Raw genomic sequence first — 18,601 nt, 5'->3', positions numbered from 1 at the left:
ATTAATTCAAACTATATTTCATATGTTGATCCAGCAGCAAACACGGGGAGACGTTGATCATTTAGATGAGTAATGAAGATGTCAAAGCACAAACAAAATACACGTTAAAGGATCCGTATGTTGCCTTCACACTGAGTACAAAAGGTAAATGGGAGAAACGCTCATTGACATTGTTATACGCATGTCTACGTAGTTCACGCTATTTACAGGGAGGGGGCACTAGCGTAGGCAAACTCCTAGCTCTGACTATCAAGCCTTGCTAAATCACCGCTCTCTCCAAGGAAACAAAACAATATAGAAATTGGCTTGACGGCGTGCAACAAGCATAGACCCTCTCTCGACACGACAACGCGTGAGTATCTCCTCTTTATCCGTTCACATCGGCAGCAAAATACCCGCACCACGTATGATCTGAACGCGGCTGCCGTGGTGCGAGTATTTCCCCTTTTGTTTAGCGGTTAAGGCCCCTCTGTTTGGAACTTGAAGGGGGGCCATGTTGTTTAGCCGCTGGGTGGTTTTTTGGTTGATGTTTTAGCTCGCACAACACCAACTTGGCAATTAGCGTCGGCTAGCTCCCACGCTAGCTATTTGTGGTGCATTCGGCTCACAGCGCACAGCCAGTGAGGCATTTCGCGGCGAGAAAACGTGTTGTTTTCCGCACGACACGGGCCTCCTACTAGCTTACTGTAAAATAATGGTAAATTCACGACTTAAACTTTGATGTCTAGCGTCGCCAACCCAATAATAAACAGAGCAGGCCCGCAGCGGTTAGCATTAGCTCGTTAGCTAAGGATGTTGTAATATTAGCTAACTAGCTAAAGAGAAACCTGGTCGATTTCCACTAGTGCCACCAAATGATTTGATATATAGAATAATGACAGTCATTCTGGATACGGACTGCTGGCTCCGATCCATTAAAACCATAATTTACGCAAATGACTACTGAATACCGCTGAGTTAGCTTCCTTGTTAGCAGCGGACTCGCAGGCTAGGTTAGCTAGCCTGTTTGCTGAAAGGTTTGCACGTCGGCTTGCCACAATTATCAATAATGTTGGACCTCTCGTTGTAGCTAGTTGCATATTTATTAACGCCGGCCACATCTCTGGTCATGGCTAAAATTTCGGTAACGTCATTTAACGGCTTCAAGTCTCCTTTTAATCATTACATTATAGGTTAGCTATTATCAACAGCTAGCTTAGACTCGGCTACCAACGTTAGCTAGCTTTATTGGTATTGCAAGCCATCAACGATTTTGTCCGTCACTTCTTATCATTCGTAAATTAGAAGACCACTGCACTAGGCAGATGTTAATGCAAGCCGCGTGAGTGAATTTGAATATCCATGGCAACATTAATCAACGGTTCAATCTTCAACATGAGAACAGTCATGGCATGAAATTAGCATCTCAGGAAATAGTCATGTCCCTGCGTGGAAAATGAAGTTATGACACTCATGTAGCCCATGTAGCTCGTATTTCTTTCGGTGCAAAATTTTTCTTGGCTTCTACCTAAAATGTTGGTTTGTCGAAAGGCTCACACAAGAGTAAAACATGACACACAGTAATTTGCAGCTTTCAATACGCAAAAGCAAAATACAGAAGCCTGTCATGTCATAATGGGTGCTTCATTGGCTTGGATATAAAAAGTAACTTAAACCTCATGAGTTATTTGTTCCAGGCAGCCACTGAGGTAACTGCTAAGTCAAATATGATTTGCATAATAGCAAGAAAGGGCCTGTATTAATTTTTATGTTACAAAAATACTCATGTCATGTATGCATCTCTAAACTTGATTTGGATCAACTTCAATGATGACTATCATTTATTGACAAAATCATTATGTCCTGTCTTCTTTAGGCTTTCCCGTGGAATGAGCGTTCCATGCAGCATCCTAGGTATGAATGACGTGGCCTGGCAGGAGACAAGAGGTGGGATGCTGCATGCAAATGGTGCTCCTGAGACCGGAGGTGTCAGAGTTCACGGTGGGGGGCCCTTAGTCACAGTTGGAGGAGCTGGACAGGCTCCTGGAGTTCCACATTTACAGGGCATGGACAGGGTTGTCAACCCTACCCCAGGTACCCCGCAGCCTCCGCTGAGTGGACGATCTCAGGATGATGCCACAGTTGGATACTTCTTCCAGAGGCAGCCTGGAGAGCAACTCGGAGGTTGCACACCCAGCAAGCACCGTTGGCCGACTGGAGACGCCAATCATGTTGATCAGGTAAAGTGTCCAGTGATTGAATTGTTACTAGAGCACACCCCCTTCTTTCACCATTCATAAAAATTGCCCATCAGACATGTGGTTCACTCATGCTAACCCTAGAAAGCAATAAAATTAAGCTGAATTCAAGAGACTCAGCAGGATCATTTATCAGTCAGTTTATAGCTGCTCTGTAGTGTCTTCCTGCCTCAGAGTTGGCGTTTGAACACAAAATGTGATGTACAGCCCAAACAGTAAGACCCGTTAGTCACCACTGACAATGTCTGTCACATGTTCAGTTAATCTGTGATGATTTCCATCAGGTGCCAGCCATTCATCAATTACCATTTCTTTTAGGCAATGTTTATTGCAGTTGGAGCAAATGAATAGAGCTGCCGTGGGGTGCAGCAATACAAGGACTTGTCTTTACAATGAATACAATGTCAAATTAATGTCTCATAGGAAAATGGGAGTGTGTAAGGTTTCCTGTACAAAGTGTACAAATAATTTTGAAGCAACAAAATCAAATTGTGTTAAGTATATTTTTGGCTCTCTAATGTCCAGTGGTTGTTCAATTGAGACAGAACAGAAGCAATGGTGATGTTCATTGCTGAGAACACAGCAGAGATACTGCAGAAAATGAATATTGAGGCTATTTCAAATGTTCAGTGTCAATATAAATGGATATTTTTGACAACAATAATGTATTCTGACGGTTTTAATTTTTACTTTATTTATTTGTATGTTAAGCGGGAATTGGTGACAGACCAGCTGCACCTAAAATTGTAGGTTATTGTGCTATATTTGTAATTCATACTTTGCTTAAGAGCTGCAATAGTTCCAATGTTATTTAGTTGCTGCAAAGGGAGAAGTGAAATGCAAATCAACCTTAGTCCTTCATTTATTCATACTGTACTATATATATATATATATATATATATATATATATATATATATATATATATATATATATATATATATATATATATATATATATATATATATATATGAGAGATATATATATATATATATATGAGAGATATATAGATAGATCAAGTATTCTATTTAATTAAAGCTGTATAATGTGTGTATGTGTATTTATATGTGTGTGTGTGTGTTCGTATGTATGTATTTTGTTATCGCCCCAAGCCTAGTGCTCAGTGCACTAATGTCACATCTCTATGTCCCTTTTATTAGTTTCTTGTTAGTCTCCTTTGCAGAGAATAACATGTGAGACCAGGCCTTTGGCAACTACATTAGCACAGCAGGGGTGTAACTTATGCCGTGTTGATTGGCCAGACTTTTAATATCCTGTCCTACAGTATTTTACTGTCATACATTATTTTGTCAAACTTCAAAGTCATGGATTTGTGACTCAAATTGGACTTCGGGCAAAGAGTCTTACTAGTAGATACTGGAGCTCTACCTTACTGGAACTTCACCTTACTGGAGTATAGATGGAAAGTACCTGATGGAACATAATACAGCTCTGATTAAATAGAATACTAATTGATTCAAGGAAAGCTGTAAAGGCTGGACAAATGGACTTTGTTCTGCAAAGATGTTGGCAAAGCTAAAGAAGAAAATAAAGGTATAGATATTCTTTGTTTTCTATATAGTTTTATTGAGCTTCCAACAGACCTGACTGTTTGGTCACCGATATATGGGGCCCCTCAGCAAATAAACTCTGGTTAATATAACTTTTCTGTGTTCTTTCCCCCTCTCTTTACCAGTCATCGGTTGGATTTGTGAAAATTGTACATTTGTAATTTCCTTGTTTGGGCTAGCCTTCTACTTATTGAATTGGGGAGTCACATGGTCTCAATCTGTCTCAAGCCAATAATTGCACAAAAGTCCTTCTTTAGTTTGAGTCCCCTTTTTCCTTCATGTCTGAAACCTTTTGTTCAACAGGCCCTGTGTTTACATACAGTGGAGTCAGAATGGTGTTATCACCGAGCCTGATGAAAAGAGAGATGCTATCTTTTGGGCTTCTCTTTTCTTTACCAGAGATGCAATCTAGGTTCATGTTGCACTGCTGCACTTTGCTTGTTTTCTTTTTACCCCCTTAAATATTTATACCGTTTGACATGTATTGCTGTTTGTAAAGGATCTCCATTTGAGGGGACGAAGGCTTCATGATCAGGCCAGGGTGAAGTTTTGTTTTTTGTAGTAAGGCATCAATACTTTTTATGAAAATGGTCGTGGCAATACCGTGTATTTCACTTTATGTAATGTCATAGTGCTTGATCTGCTAGATGATTTTAATCTCTCATGTGTTGGTGACCTTGGAACATCTGCTACGTGAATGTCATTCTTGACAATGTTATTTTTTGGTAATTAAATAATTGATAGCTTATTTCAAAGCAGAACCTGATATCTGATGAACACTAAATGGAAGGCCACAAAAAATGAGGAAAATAATTCTATTTATAATCAAATATTTCTTCCATTTGTCTCAGGTCCGTGCTGTGGATGAAATGAACTATGACTTCCAAGCTCTTGCTTTGGAGTCAAGGGGAATGGGAGAAGTAAGTATTTTTTGGTCCTTATGTTCAGTCCTTTTCTCCATTCTTTACAGTAATGAATTTAGACATTCAATTTGTGTGAAACACTAGCGTGTCCAGGTTTGAAAGGTACCTTCAGACATCTTTGCTCATTTTTATGTACATCGGAGTAAGCGAGGAGAGGGCAGTTGTTACCAATGACAGCAGGAGACAGACACAGACCAACTCCCTCTCATGCTTGCAAGCTTGACAGCGTTGTGTTTTAAGATTAGGGGTATAAATCACTAGTTTCATCAAGATGCACAACATTATATCGATTCTATAGACAATAATATATTTGATATTTCAAAGTTGGCCAGGTTACGCTTTTGCTAGGTTTAAATTCAGTGTCCTGCGACTATATGAGACAATATCACATGCACATTTTATCATCTTGCCCAGTTACAGAAGAAGTTACCACCCTCTCATCTCTGCTTTTGGCCATAAAAGAAATAAATCTTAGTTTATCAAGTATTTGATCATGTTGCCAGCCTTAATTACACCCCTATTTAGGATTGACTAAGTCCTCAGAAATATGTTGCATTTCTAGTTTTCTGCTGAAGTGAGAAAATTCTGAGCGGGCTACTATAATAAGATCTAATGTTTAAACTTAAACTAACCATCAGACATCTGATTTTGAATGAGATGCTGTTGTTGATGGTGGCGTATTTCACTTATTACATTGCGTGTAGACATGTGGTGATCTTGCAGATGCTTAGAAAATATGTGAAATTTCTTTGTAGCTTCTGCCAGCAAAAAAGCTGTGGGATTCTGATGAGTTGGCCAAGGATGGAAGGAAAGGGATGCTTCTTGGCGAGGAGTGGAGGGACAATGCATGGGGATCATCTCGTGAGTGGCTCCTTTGTTGTCTTTGTCTCCTATTTTCATGCAGCCTTTCTTTCTTCCACATAGGGCTTTTACCCAGCTGTAGTTTATATACACGCACAACTGTTTAGATATTTGATCACAGCTTTTCATTCAGATCATTCAGTGTCTCAGCCAATCATGGTGCAGCGGCGACCAGGCCAGGGTTTCCATGGGAATGGTGATGCCAATTCTGTGCTTTCACCTCGCTCAGAAGGTGGAGGCCTTGGGGTGAGCATGGTGGAGTACGTCCTGAGCTCCTCCCCTGGTGACAAAATGGATGGTCGCTACAGGAATGGTGGATATGTAAGTCAAACTTCTGTATCACTTCTTACTCAAAAAGAAGGATTTCATACAACAAATGCTGGTACATTTTCATATCTAATCTTTGTATGAATACAGGGTGGAGGAGATGTTGACCAAGATGGGAGAGAGAAGAGTGATGCCCAAGAGAAAGTGTCCCCCTTTGAAGAGGACAAGAGCCCAGAGATGAAGGTGGGAGAGGAGAGTGATCCCACTAAAGCCAACGGAAGAGGCCTACTAAATGGCATGGACAGAGATTGCAAAGATTTTAAGTAGGTTTTTCCTTTACTTTACAAAGTAAACATTTACCTATTGTTTGATGCTTTATAACGATCACTTATTTTTAAATAATCCTATTTCAGAACTCCCAGAGCTATTTTAACAGGTCTCATTGAAGTTCTTCTAATGTTTGCATTTCAAAGCACAGAATCCCAAACATGATCAAAATGTCTAAATGCGTGAGTGAAGATGAAACTAGTGGCTTGCTAGGCTTCGTATATGAGGCAAATTTTTGTACTTGGTTTGATCATTAACATCTTTTCCTTCTTAGTCCAACCCCTGGAAGCCGTCAAGCCTCCCCCACTGAGGCCGTGGAGCGGATGGGTCCCAGTCAGACAGGTTTGGAGATGATGGGACAACACCACCCACACCTCCAACAGCACAACCCCGCTCAAAACAAGGTCCCAGCTGAGGACTTCCAGAACCAGGAGGCCCAGAACATGGGAGGAATGGAGCAGCAAGCTGGTGTGGAGTCCCTCCAGTTCGACTATGCGGGAAATCAGATTCAGGTGGACTCATCGGGGACTCCGGTCGGATTGTTTGATTACAGCTCCCAGCAGCAGGTTTGTTTAAGAAGCAAACATGCCTATCAAGAGCTCTAACTGCAAGTTTGCTCAACAGTTTGTAATTAATGTTGTTTTTTTCCAGTTGTTCCAGAGATCCAATCCCCTGACCGTTCAACAGCTCACTGCAGCTCAGCAACAACAGTACGCCCTTGCTGCAGCCCAGCAGCAGCATCTTGGTAAGTCAGCTTTTTTCTCACTCAATGTGTCCTGTAATACTATTTGTCTCAAGTTTTCGAGTGATCTATTGCATACTCATTCGAATGAGATTTGATATGGAAATAATGAATTGCATTACTGTTATTATCCAGCTGGCCTTGCTCCTGCGTTTGTGCCAAACCCTTACATCATCAATGCTGGCCCCCCTGGAACTGATCCCTACACTGCTGCTGGGCTGGCAGCAGCAGCCACGCTTGCAGGTGAGCATAGAGCACATTTTCAGATGGACATTTATTTTCATGATCAGATGAGTTTGATGTGCGTGTAACATTCAAACCTTCCTCAGGTCCCACAGTGGTTCCACCACAGTACTATGGTGTTCCTTGGGGTGTGTATCCGGCCAATCTTTTCCAGCAACAGGCTGCATCAACTGCCAATCACTCAGCTAATCAGCAAGCATCCAATCAGGGACCAGGGCCTGGCCAACCTCAGGTAGGACGGGCTGTTTATGATCTGAAAGGTGTTTTTTATAAAAAGCAGGGCTCATTATGAACAAGCCTAACAATTAAACTGGATTACACTATTTCATAAAAACAACAACTTAAAGAAAATTGCTTTTGTACATACAAAACTATGGTGTTCACGGCAGCAGAGCTGCTCATCTTGAAGACAGAACATTACTACAACAACAAAAAACGCCATTGTTAAAATCTCATCCAGTTGTCTTTCTGTCCCTGTTGTGTTTAATGGACAGATTTCTGGTTGTTTTGTTTGTTTAATTTTGTTTAGGTTACTTTAAAAGAGGGAACGAATAGTAAAAATTATTTTTACTATGAAAACCACGTTGGTAACTTGATTTCAAGTGCAGTCTATTTCACAGCACACATGTTGACCTGAATGTTGTGCACATCCTTTAAGCTGAAAAGGATATGACATTAATAGAAGTCTGTGCTAATATGTGGTTAATTTAAGTTGATAGGAGTTCACAGTGGAGCAGCAAAGAGGAACAAGGGAGAAAACTGGTTAAACTTGAGGTGAAGCTCATGTAACCTGATCAAACTCACCAGAAGGGATAAATTCACATTAATAACTTATTTAAACCTGCTTAAGGAAATGTTGTATAGATGAGCCTGATTCCTATTAAGAAACCCCTTGTTTCTAAATATTAAGTGCAGGTGTTCTTCACAGATTTTGTTGAACTTCACATGTCCGGATTATTTGCAATATCTTCATTATAGAAGAGAACTGGGCTTCAGGACGCATTTCTGATAAAAACAATGAATGTGAAGCAGGGCTGTACAGTGCGAGCATTTTACTCGCATATGCACCTAAAAATAGATTGTGCGAGTAGAAAAAATAAAAAGGGAGCACATGTGCGAGTACGGATTTCAACCATTTCATTAGCATTTTGCTCCTAAAATGAATCCATACAAAGTGGATCAAAGTAGAGTAAAATTTTTGCACATCTGTATACAAATCGACAAGTCATAGCCAGTGTTGGGTATAATGGCGTTAGTATAAACGGCGTTACTTTTTTTCAGTAATGGGTAATCTAACTAATTACTATTTCCATTGTTACAACGCCGTTACCGACTATTAAATGTGACGCGTTAAAAACTAAAGCTGAACATTGAAACTGTTGTCATCCGACTCGGCTCTTTTTTTTTTCCTCCGGTGAGGGAGGAGGGAGGGCCGAGACAACCGCATAAGTTATGATTGGCTCTCTAACGTTGAGTGAGAGTTCTTAAGCCAATCAGTGGCAATGTTCGGTTTACGCACAAGCCACACACACACACAGCAGCCTCACACACACAAACTAGCAGAGGTGAACTGCAGCAATGGCGAGTCTGGAGGGAAAGTTGACGTTTATAAAAGTGGAAGTACAGACACTACTTTTAATCTCCTTTGTCCACGTCCGTTGTAAGCAACTCTGATCTAATGAAGCATCTTGCAGCGACACATGCTTCTACAAAACAAACACTGGCCAAAAACTCTGTTGCCGACGCTGTTGATGATGATAGCAGGCCAGGTGTGGCTAACGTGAGCTCCGCGAACAGCTTCACAAAAACTTGTGACACAGACTGAACTGAATGCAATGATAGACAGGTATGTTGTTGAGAACTTGCTCCCGTTATCAACAGTTGACTCAGACTCCTTCAGAGCACTCATTGGCAAAATACTGGGGAGAGCAGGTGCTGGTCCGCCATGCAGAAAGACATTTTATAAATACATATGTAGATGCCGAGTACGCTAAAATGACTGCCGCACTCAAAAGGGGGAATAAGTAAAAGTAACGCAATAGTTACTTTTCCTGGCAACTAATTACTTTTATAGTGGAGTAATTCCGTTACTAACTCAGTTAGTCAGTCAGTTCAAAAGTAACATGCTCAACACTGGTCATAGTTTACAACTTCTTTCTTTTTTCACACGCTGGATAAACTCAGCCAAGCGTGCCAGGCGACCTGACTACAAAAAGATGTGGGACAGGGATGTTCTGTGTTTAACTGAGGGTTGCAGTAGGCCTTATGATGGCACTGTGTTTATATGTATGAGTGCACATGTGTGTTACTGTGTGTACGTGATTTGAGTGTTAATAATAAAATTGTTATTTAAGAAATTTCATAGTGCTCCTAAAAAATTTTCTGTGCCCCTAAATTTTTTCATTTAGGAGCACCTGTGCTCCTAGTGAAAAAGCTAAGTGTACAGCCCTGTGAAGAGCAGGTTCTTGCTTCAAAGTTTCAATCATCTAATTCTATGAGCACACACACAGTTAAACAAACAAGACAAAATAAACCGCTTCTAAATTTAATTGTTACGTTTTGTGTGTTTTTAGATGAGGGATTTCTGTATTTATCCTACTGTCCTTGGGTGATATCACATACTTCAGAGTTTATCAACATTTTAATCAATATTCAATGGCGGTGATGTTTAAGTTGCTAGGCAACTCTCAAAGTGTGATCAAGCTGAACCCACTTAGTCCAGATGAAGCATATTAACTTGTCTTTGACTAGCTTTAGGTTTTTACTGTAACTTAGAAATACAAAAAAAAAATAATAGTAGTTGTTCTCAGGAGTTTTTGTAGCACTTTGGGAGCTTGTAGGTGTGACTGTATCCTTACCTTTTCTTCCAGGTGATGCGCACAGGAAACAACCAGCGACCTCTTACACCTGGTCAAGGCCAACAGAGCCAGCAAGAATCTCTAGCTGCAGCAGCTGCTGCAAACCCTGCACTGGCCTATGCAGGAATGCCTGGTAGGTAGACCACCTAACAAACAAACTGGTTGTCTTCACTGCTTGATGTCATTTGAACAGCTCTTTGAGTATATTTTGTAGTAATGTGCAAGACTTTTTGTTATTGAGTGGCCTTTCTGAATTGCTGTGTTATCTATAATTGCTGAATCATTTTGCTCCTTATTATTTCAGGTTATCAGGTGTTGGCCCCTGCAGCCTATTATGACCAGACTGGGGCCCTGGTGATGGGACCTGGTGCCCGAACTAGTCTGGGTGGGCCAGTCCGTCTAGTCCAGACCCCTCTCCTCATAAACCCTGCAGCAGCACAAGCTGGTAATTACTAGTCTACCTGTCAGTATACTATTCAGTGTGTGGATCCGCTCCTCTCTGAGCTCATTTAATTGGTACCACTGGCAGCCATTCTGACCGTAGCTCTCCTTTTATCCTTCACACTGTTCCTCTCTTCCTCAACCAGCAGCTGCGGTGTCAGCATCTGGCTCCGGTAACAACATGTCTGGTCCTCCAGCCAACGGACTGTACCGCTCAATGCCTCAACCTCAGCCCCAGCCGCAGCAGCAACAGGCTCCCCCACCCAGCAGTGGCCTGCCCTCCAGCTCATTTTATGGCTCTGGATCAGTCCCCAACACGTCTCAGAGTAGTTCCCTTTTCTCACACAATTCTGCTGCACCTCCAAGCTCCTCCCTGGGCTTCAGCAGTACCGGTGGCTCTCTTGGCGTTGGCCTGGGCTCTGCTCTTGGAGGCTTTGGCTCTTCTGGTCAGTGACTCAGCCACAGGCTACATGGCCATTAAAGAACGTGTTTATTGTAAAATATCTGTTTACTTACACTGGTCTTTTTTTCTTTTTTTTCCCTGCAGTATCCAGCTCTACCAGTAGCAGTGTATCTCGCAGGGACTCTCTGTTGGCAAGTTCTGACTTATACAAACGCGGCGGCAGCAGTTTAACCCCCATTGGCCAGCCCTTTTACAACAGCCTGGGATACTCATCTTCACCCAGTCCTATTGGCCTCACACCAGGTCACTCCCCACTCACTCCTCCCCCTTCTCTGCCCTCCTCTCATGGATCTTCCTCTAGCCTTCACCTAGGTAAGCCTAATATTCATGTAAATGGTGAATTCATTTTGAGGTCTGTCACTATACGTAACAACTACAATGATCATGGTCAACTGCCTTGTCATCCTAGGTGGCCTGACCAATGGCAGCGGGCGTTACATTTCTGCAGCGCCCGGAGCTGAGGCAAAGTATCGGAGCGCCGGAGGGACATCCAGTCTCTTCAATTCCAGCAGCCAGCTGTTCCCTCCCTCTCGACCCCGCTACAGTCGCTCCGATGTCATGCCATCCGGACGTAGCCGCCTACTGGAGGACTTCAGGAACAATCGCTTCCCAAACCTCCAGCTCCGTGATCTGCCTGGACACATGGTGGAGTTCTCTCAAGACCAGCATGGATCCAGGTGGCTCAGATGTGCTTTCTGGCATAAAATGCTACTTGATTCGGCTATTTTAAACCTAAAAACTAGGAGTGCACTGCATTTGTATTTTAATTTTCTGTCTCTCTTTCTCCAATCTCGTCTGTCTAGATTTATCCAGCAGAAGCTTGAAAGAGCCACTCCTGCTGAGAGGCAGATGGTGTTCGGAGAGATTCTGCAAGCAGCATACCAACTGATGACTGATGTGTTTGGGAATTACGTCATCCAAAAGTTCTTTGAGGTTGGGACAGTTTAAAGTTAGCCTTGCTGTCATTTCTGTTTTGTTAGAGCAGAGACTCTTTTGTTCTGTTGCATCTGTGGAAAATTGAGTTTGTTTTGTGTCGGTTAGTTTGGAAGTGCAGACCAAAAGCTGGCTTTGGCAACACGTATCCGTGGACACGTCCTGCCCCTGGCTTTGCAGATGTATGGTTGCAGGGTCATTCAGAAAGCCCTGGAGTCGATTTCCTCAGACCAGCAGGTAATTGTAAGTGAGCTTTCACTTATTTTTCACAAAGTTTCTGCTAACAGTGTTATATTGAGAGCTTCTTAAAATTATTTTTCTCTTCTATTTTCAATGTGAACACTGACATTTGTAGTAATGGTCCCTATTTACTTCACTTCAGAGCGACATCGTCCGAGAGCTTGATGGCCACGTCTTGAAGTGTGTCAAGGACCAGAATGGCAACCATGTGGTGCAGAAGTGTATTGAGTGTGTCCAGCCGCAGGCCCTGCAGTTCATTATTGATGCCTTTCAGGGACAGGTGGGTTTATTATTATAAGCAGTAACTCAGCTGCCCGACGTACCCCTTAAAATCTTAATTTTTTCATCCCCACCAATTTACAATTAAGTGTTTTTAAAAGACCTGTTCATGAATCCAAATGTTTATTTCCTCTGACTGAAACCAAACCAAAGGGAAAAAAAACTTCTGGATCCATACCATGAACATTAAACACTGTCAATTTATCAAATGCAAATTAATCTTGGAGCCCAGGAGTTATTAGAATGAGTTGAAAAGAAATGTTTTGGAAGAATCAGTGTAATATTGCCTGTTCAATCCAGTGTATCCACCCAATTTATATCAATTCTTCTTTCGCAGGTGTTTGTGCTCTCCACACACCCTTATGGCTGCAGAGTCATCCAAAGGATTTTGGAGCACTGCACCCAGGAGCAGACTCTGCCCATCCTGGAAGAGCTGCATCAGCACTCTGAACAGCTGGGCCAGGTAAGCACATCTGTCTCCAGTCTTGTCTCGTTTCTAAGCCCACTTTGTTTGCAGAAGTCTTTTGTTTTTTTTGTTTGTTTTTTTTAACAGTTGCTAGATGTGACTGATGGTTGTTGAGAAATGTGTTTTCGCATGTGTCCTTCATGTTTTCAGCATTTCATATTTTCAGCCTGTCATTGTTCCTGTGTAGTTTTTGTGGTCTTGCTAAGTGTAACATGTAAGGATGAATGTAAATGTGCTGTTAGCTGTCATTACATCTGACATATGTGATTATTTAAACATCCACCCTGCCCCCTCACTTATTCCATCTAGAAATATCAAGGCGTATCATTGGAGATGACACCCAAAACATATTATACAGTGTCCCGTGATGCACTGTTCAAGGTCAGAGCAATTTGCCTCTCTCTCGCGGATGTCCCCGTTCTCCCCTCCTCTTTCCCTTTTTTTTTAATCTTTTCTTTTATAAACAATCTAATTTAACATTTAGATAGTTCTCCAGCTCCCAACTTCTTTTACAGGCCTTCTCCTAACCCACTGAGCCGCCTTTTTCTCACCTTCTTTCCTCTCTTGCTTTATGTCACAGAGGAAATTACAAGGCACATGCTTCCCTGCTGTCTGATGATCCCTCTTTTGCCTCCAGCATCTCTTGATCAATCTGTTTTTCTGTTTCCTTCTTGATATCCATGTAATTATTTGATAGAAGATTTCTGGGAGTTTTTAAACTCTTTGGGCAACTAAAGTGTTTGTAAATCACTTCACCTTGAATACTTTTAAGTCCAAGAGCTAAAGAATGCAGGTTGTTGTTAAAACAGATTGACAGGAAATGGATTTGAAGGCTAATTGATTAATTAAAGGTGGAGATTATGTTACCTACCCAACAAATTACTACTTATAAAAAAGATCAAGTCAGTGTGGTATTATTTGTTGCTTGGTCAGGTGAGTTCTTGTCTCCATCTTGTCACACTAAAACCACACCCATAACTGTCTATCACCCATTTCTGAAGGGGCAAAGATGCTATTGGTTGTGTTGTCTGGTCAGCAGCACTCCAAACCAGCAGCATCTGTTTTGTCTGACCTTCCGCAGTGATGACGTAAGGGTTATTTGTTAGACTACTGATGGGGGTGTCACTCATTCGTCTATCATCGTAGACATGCATGATTATCTCACACCAATTAAGACCAATGGTGAAAAGTAGTGCATGAGTATCAATCAGAATAAAGGGTGTCGCACGTAGTCCTTTATGATTAATTTCTATTGCGCTGGCTGTGTACCTTGAGCTCACGCTTCCACTGCCTCCTGCAGGATCAGTACGGTAACTACGTCATTCAGCATGTTTTGGAGCACGGCAGGCCAGAGGATAAGAGCAAGATAGTCGCAGAGGTTCGTGGGAAGGTTCTCGTCCTTAGCCAACACAAATTTGCAAGGTAAGCTATGTTTTAGGCCCGCAATTAATGTTTATTTTCATTATTGATTAGTTTCTCAGTTAATTGATTGGTTGTTTGATCTGTAAATATTTTGAAAATGGTGAAGGTGATGTCAATCAGTGTTTCTCAAAGCCCAAGATGGCGCACTAAAAATGTCTTGCTTAGACCACAACCCAAGTTTCTGTCATATTCAGAAAATATTTGCATTTTAAGAAGCGAGAATCTGAGAGACTTGTTTGTTGCTGTTAGTTACTCCATTGATGATCAAAATAGTTGCCACTTTAATACCCAACAATAAATCGCTGAAACAATCGATTTGAATCTCAAATCAATTTGAAAAAAGTTTTATTTTCACCATTAATAAGAAAATTAAATTGTTAATTACCATTCTTACAATGTTTATTTACCATTCTAGCACAACAGCATATTGGGAAAGTCATTGCAGTGAGACACGTAAAATGTTTCTAATGACACATTTTCAATACACCACCCACTGGTTCATTTTTAAAACATCAATTCAACTTGCCTTTTCATTATTATGTATCACAATAAGAACATTGACATAAAAGGAATCTGATTCAAACTCTCTAAATAGATTTATAAAAAGCATCCACCAGGACATGACCATGACTGCAACTCCTTCATCTCAGTTATGAATTCATTTGTGTTATAAAAGCTTTTCTCTCTGTGTCCTCAGTAATGTCGTGGAGAAGTGTGTGATCCACTCCTCACGTGCAGAGAGAGCTCTGCTAATTGACGAAGTGTGCTGCCAGAAAGATGGGCCCCACAGCGCCCTGTACACCATGATGAAGGACCAGTATGCCAACTACGTTGTCCAAAGAATGATTGACATGGCAGAACCTGCTCAGCGCAAAATCATCATGCACAAGGTTGGTACATCTCTAAGTCCCTGTGATCACAAGGATATTTAATTAGGGGACTCATATGAAACAGCTGGTCAGAGTTTAAGCCTTTGTCTTAGTGAATTCATATTTGGACTAAAGGTTTGAAGAGATGCAAAGAAAAATTCATCCTAAAAAAACACTTTACCGAAGATTTAATATAACCTTTTTTTTATCCTCCAACATCAGAACATTTCAATGACTTGGACTTGATAGGACTTGATAAGACCTGTTCACAAATTTTTAAGTGTTTATAAGGTTCCAGTTGGTTCATCTATATGCAGTGTCTATTCTTTTGTAACCTTCTTACATGTTTAATGTAACATTATAATGTGAAACTTTTCATATTGTTAACAATAAAATGTCCATGTCCTAACCTGACTTTATTCCTTGTGGCCATACGCCTCCATAGTTGACCGATGCAGTGCGTCAATTTAATGATGTTTTGTCACAATTAATCAATAAAGTAATACTTCCTCCTAGTGTTTTTACACATACACACATTTACTATTTATTTGCTTCATTTCTTTATATTTATTTATATTATAAGGCCACTTGTGTTGTATTCTAACCACTTCAATTCAAACTTCTTGCTTCAGTTTTGTTTTGTTTTTTTAGAGAGAAAGCCTTTTTGATTTGAATACTGCACTTGCAAGTACTGTGATTTCAGTTATATTTTGATTAATTTGCAGCTGCAGAAAAAGTAACTTCAGTTCATAATGAAACTTCCACCAGTCGCTCTTAATCAATGTGAAACAAAGTTGGTTAATCTATGGGCTCTTTGCTTGAATAATGACTTTAATTGACCATCAGCATTGTTGTAGATAACGTAATTGAATATAAATCACTTAAGCTAGTTTGAATTTGCTGATCTTTGCCCTCTCTCCCTTTTTCAGATCCGGCCTCACATTGCCACTTTACGCAAGTACACCTACGGGAAGCACATTCTGGCCAAGCTAGAAAAGTACTACATGAAGAGTGGATCCGAACTGGGTCCCATCGGTGGCCCCACGAACGGCCTCATGTAGTGACATCAACGTCCTCAGTCCCCTAAAAAAGTGGAGGAGTTGGAGCCCCAAACCCCCTGTTCTGTGAGAGATGCTCCTTAGCCATAGGGGTTAGCCTTTGACACCCTCTGTCGTCCCTTTTTTTGGGGGGTGGGGGGGGGATTACCAAAAATGAAATTTAAAAAAAATAAAAAAAAGACAAGTCAACTTCACCTAAGAACGCTGTGACAACTGAGCCCTGCCACTCTGCCACCCCTGGTGCTGGTCCCCAGCGTGGACCCCAGGGGACGCACAGTCAGCAGGCCTACTTTTCCTGGGTAAAGCACAAGCCCATTGTTAATGATGTAATTGATGTATTTGACTGGTTTTCATATTATCTTGTACATTTAGTTTTTTACCTTGTAAATTCTCTGTAGAAAAAAAAAAACTTATTCACATTTGCTGAAATTTACAATTCCTACAATTAACACCAGCAAGTGATTTTATAAGGCTAAACTGAGTGATCCTTTTTAAACAAAAGAAACAATTCCATTTGTTTTTGTAACCAGACTTATTATGTCAGCTGTTCTAATTAAGTCTTGGCAATTGAATATTATATTTATATATTATCTCATGCACAGTAAAAGTGTTTTCCCATGCCAAAGCAGCTGATGGATTAGTTTTCAAATAGCACTGCATAGTATGGATGGATATAAACCCCTCCATCCACAGAGTACTATGTGTCACGTGCCACAGTCACCCAGAGGTCTTCAAGACCGCTTTCTACGAGCTTTGCTGTTGGGGATCGGTGCTTCAGTCTAGGGTGGTGTGTCCCAGTGGTGGCTTTTTCTTGCCTAACTGATGTTTTCGGTACTAATTACTACAGACTGACCAACCTGAGCTGCTGCATCCTCTGAGCCCCATTCAAGCTTTCGTTCCCTCATCCAGGTGATCACTCGGAGTTTATGCAAGATAAAAGCTACCATTAACTTATAGATGCAGACAGAGCATGAGTTTTGGTTGTACAGCGGGCGTGTAACCTGGTATAATCTTAACATGAATTGACCGTAGTGGGGGCGGGGGGGCTTTTTGTGGGGATAGTGGGGGTGGGAGTGGGCTATGTGTTGGCATGCTGTGACAGGTTTTAATCCTTGGAATGAATTTTTTTCTTTATCATGTTTTGTGTAACATCTTATCTGTCTTGTAGTTTTTGAGATGAACACTGCCCTAGAAAACGGTATCTTTATGTACTGAATAATCATCTCTTGCGTAGAAGTAGTTTAGCGATGTATAGCATCTTTATGTATGAGTAACTTGTTGCTTTTGGGTAGGGGGCTTTGCAGCATTGATGGGACCCCCACCGCCTGAAGGTCAGAGGAGTCGATTTAGAAAAAAAAAATGTTGTGAAGTGGAGCTTATCCCAGCTTTGTACATCTGAGGTGAAATGAACTAGAACTAGTGGGATGAGTTGAAGAAAGGGATGCTGAAAGAACCTTTTTTTTATGGTTCTGTTTTTGTTTTTATAAGTTTCTTTTCCTTCGGGTGGATATGCAAGTGCATTGGTGGAGGCTGGTGGGGCCATTGAAAGCTATACAATTCACCTGTAATGCTCGTAGTGATGGCTTCTTTGCTTCATATGAATAATTGTAGAATACATGTAGTATATGTGCAGTTAATAAGTGTAAGATTATTAGTTTAATTGAAAAAAAAATGTCTAGTCGTGGTGTTTGACAGGCCTTGCTCTAAATTTGTAGTGATGCTTTTATTTCGTCTGTACAGTTGTACATTTGTAAACGTTTATGCTGTAAATGGGATGTCTTTTACACTTTTTTGGGGAGAAAAAGGCAAAAATGTGCATTTTGATGTGTGTATATTCATCACTCCTTTCCCCTTGAATATAATGTATACAGTTTTATTTGATCAAGTGTTATTTTAAAGAAAAAGAACTTTATGGCTTCACAATCCGGCATGATTTTTGTTTTTAATCCGCTATGGGAAAGGCCAGCCTCTATTTGTACCAGAGCTGTAACATCCACTGTTGATAGTCTTTCTGATGTGTGACAGTTTAAAAAAAGAATAGATAAAAAAAAAAAAACACTCTGTACTAAAACTGAGGCTGCATTTAGTCCTCTCTGCTACCATGGAAACTTCACAGGATATGACAAGAATTATTTTTGTACAGAAGAGTGCTGTATTTTGGAACAGCTACTACCTTGTAAGCAAACGCAATGTAAAATATTGTCAATTATATAAATATGAACATATGAGTTTTGTCACACTGTCAAAGTCATGTACATTTTCAGGTGGCCTTATGTACATTTCCAGATGTTAGATGAAGAAAAAAAACTCATTTTTGGAAGCAGAATTGTGACTATGTATGATTAAACTGTTCTTCTAACATTTGACCAGCATTGTTGTGGTTTTTCTCATGTTTTGATCTTT

The 18,601-nt window shown here is 40.8% G+C and overlaps 1 protein-coding gene across 8 annotated transcripts; it reads left to right on the top strand.

Moving 5' to 3' along the window:
* Window positions 1-34: 34 nt before the first annotated feature.
* On the top strand, window positions 35-18,564 carry pum2 (pumilio RNA-binding family member 2). 8 transcript variants are annotated; one of them, XM_030406325.1, is made up of 23 exons: window positions 35-144; window positions 1,856-2,219; window positions 4,658-4,726; window positions 5,485-5,590; window positions 5,724-5,911; window positions 6,008-6,180; window positions 6,459-6,750; window positions 6,836-6,929; window positions 7,062-7,169; window positions 7,256-7,401; window positions 10,040-10,160; window positions 10,332-10,472; window positions 10,615-10,914; window positions 11,016-11,243; window positions 11,341-11,608; window positions 11,735-11,864; window positions 11,973-12,107; window positions 12,247-12,384; window positions 12,721-12,846; window positions 13,159-13,230; window positions 14,150-14,271; window positions 14,969-15,161; window positions 16,070-18,564. In XM_030406325.1, exons 2-23 carry the CDS (start codon window positions 1,869-1,871, stop codon window positions 16,199-16,201), a joined length of 3,633 nt encoding a protein of 1,210 aa, XP_030262185.1. In that variant the 5' UTR covers window positions 35-144; window positions 1,856-1,868; the 3' UTR covers window positions 16,202-18,564. The 8 variants fall into 8 exon arrangements, with proteins under 8 accessions (XP_030262185.1, XP_030262191.1, XP_030262186.1 ...); XM_030406331.1 differs by lacking the exon at window positions 35-144 and adding an exon at window positions 173-352 and having other exon boundaries at window positions 5,820-5,911; XM_030406326.1 differs by lacking the exon at window positions 35-144 and adding an exon at window positions 173-352 and having other exon boundaries at window positions 10,618-10,914.
* The last annotated feature ends 37 nt before the right edge of the window (window positions 18,565-18,601 follow it).

This window comes from Sparus aurata, chromosome 22 (assembly GCF_900880675.1).
Source record: "Sparus aurata chromosome 22, fSpaAur1.1, whole genome shotgun sequence".
Classification (NCBI taxonomy): domain Eukaryota; kingdom Metazoa; phylum Chordata; class Actinopteri; order Spariformes; family Sparidae; genus Sparus; species Sparus aurata.
This window is presented reverse-complemented; position numbering and strand designations above follow the sequence as displayed.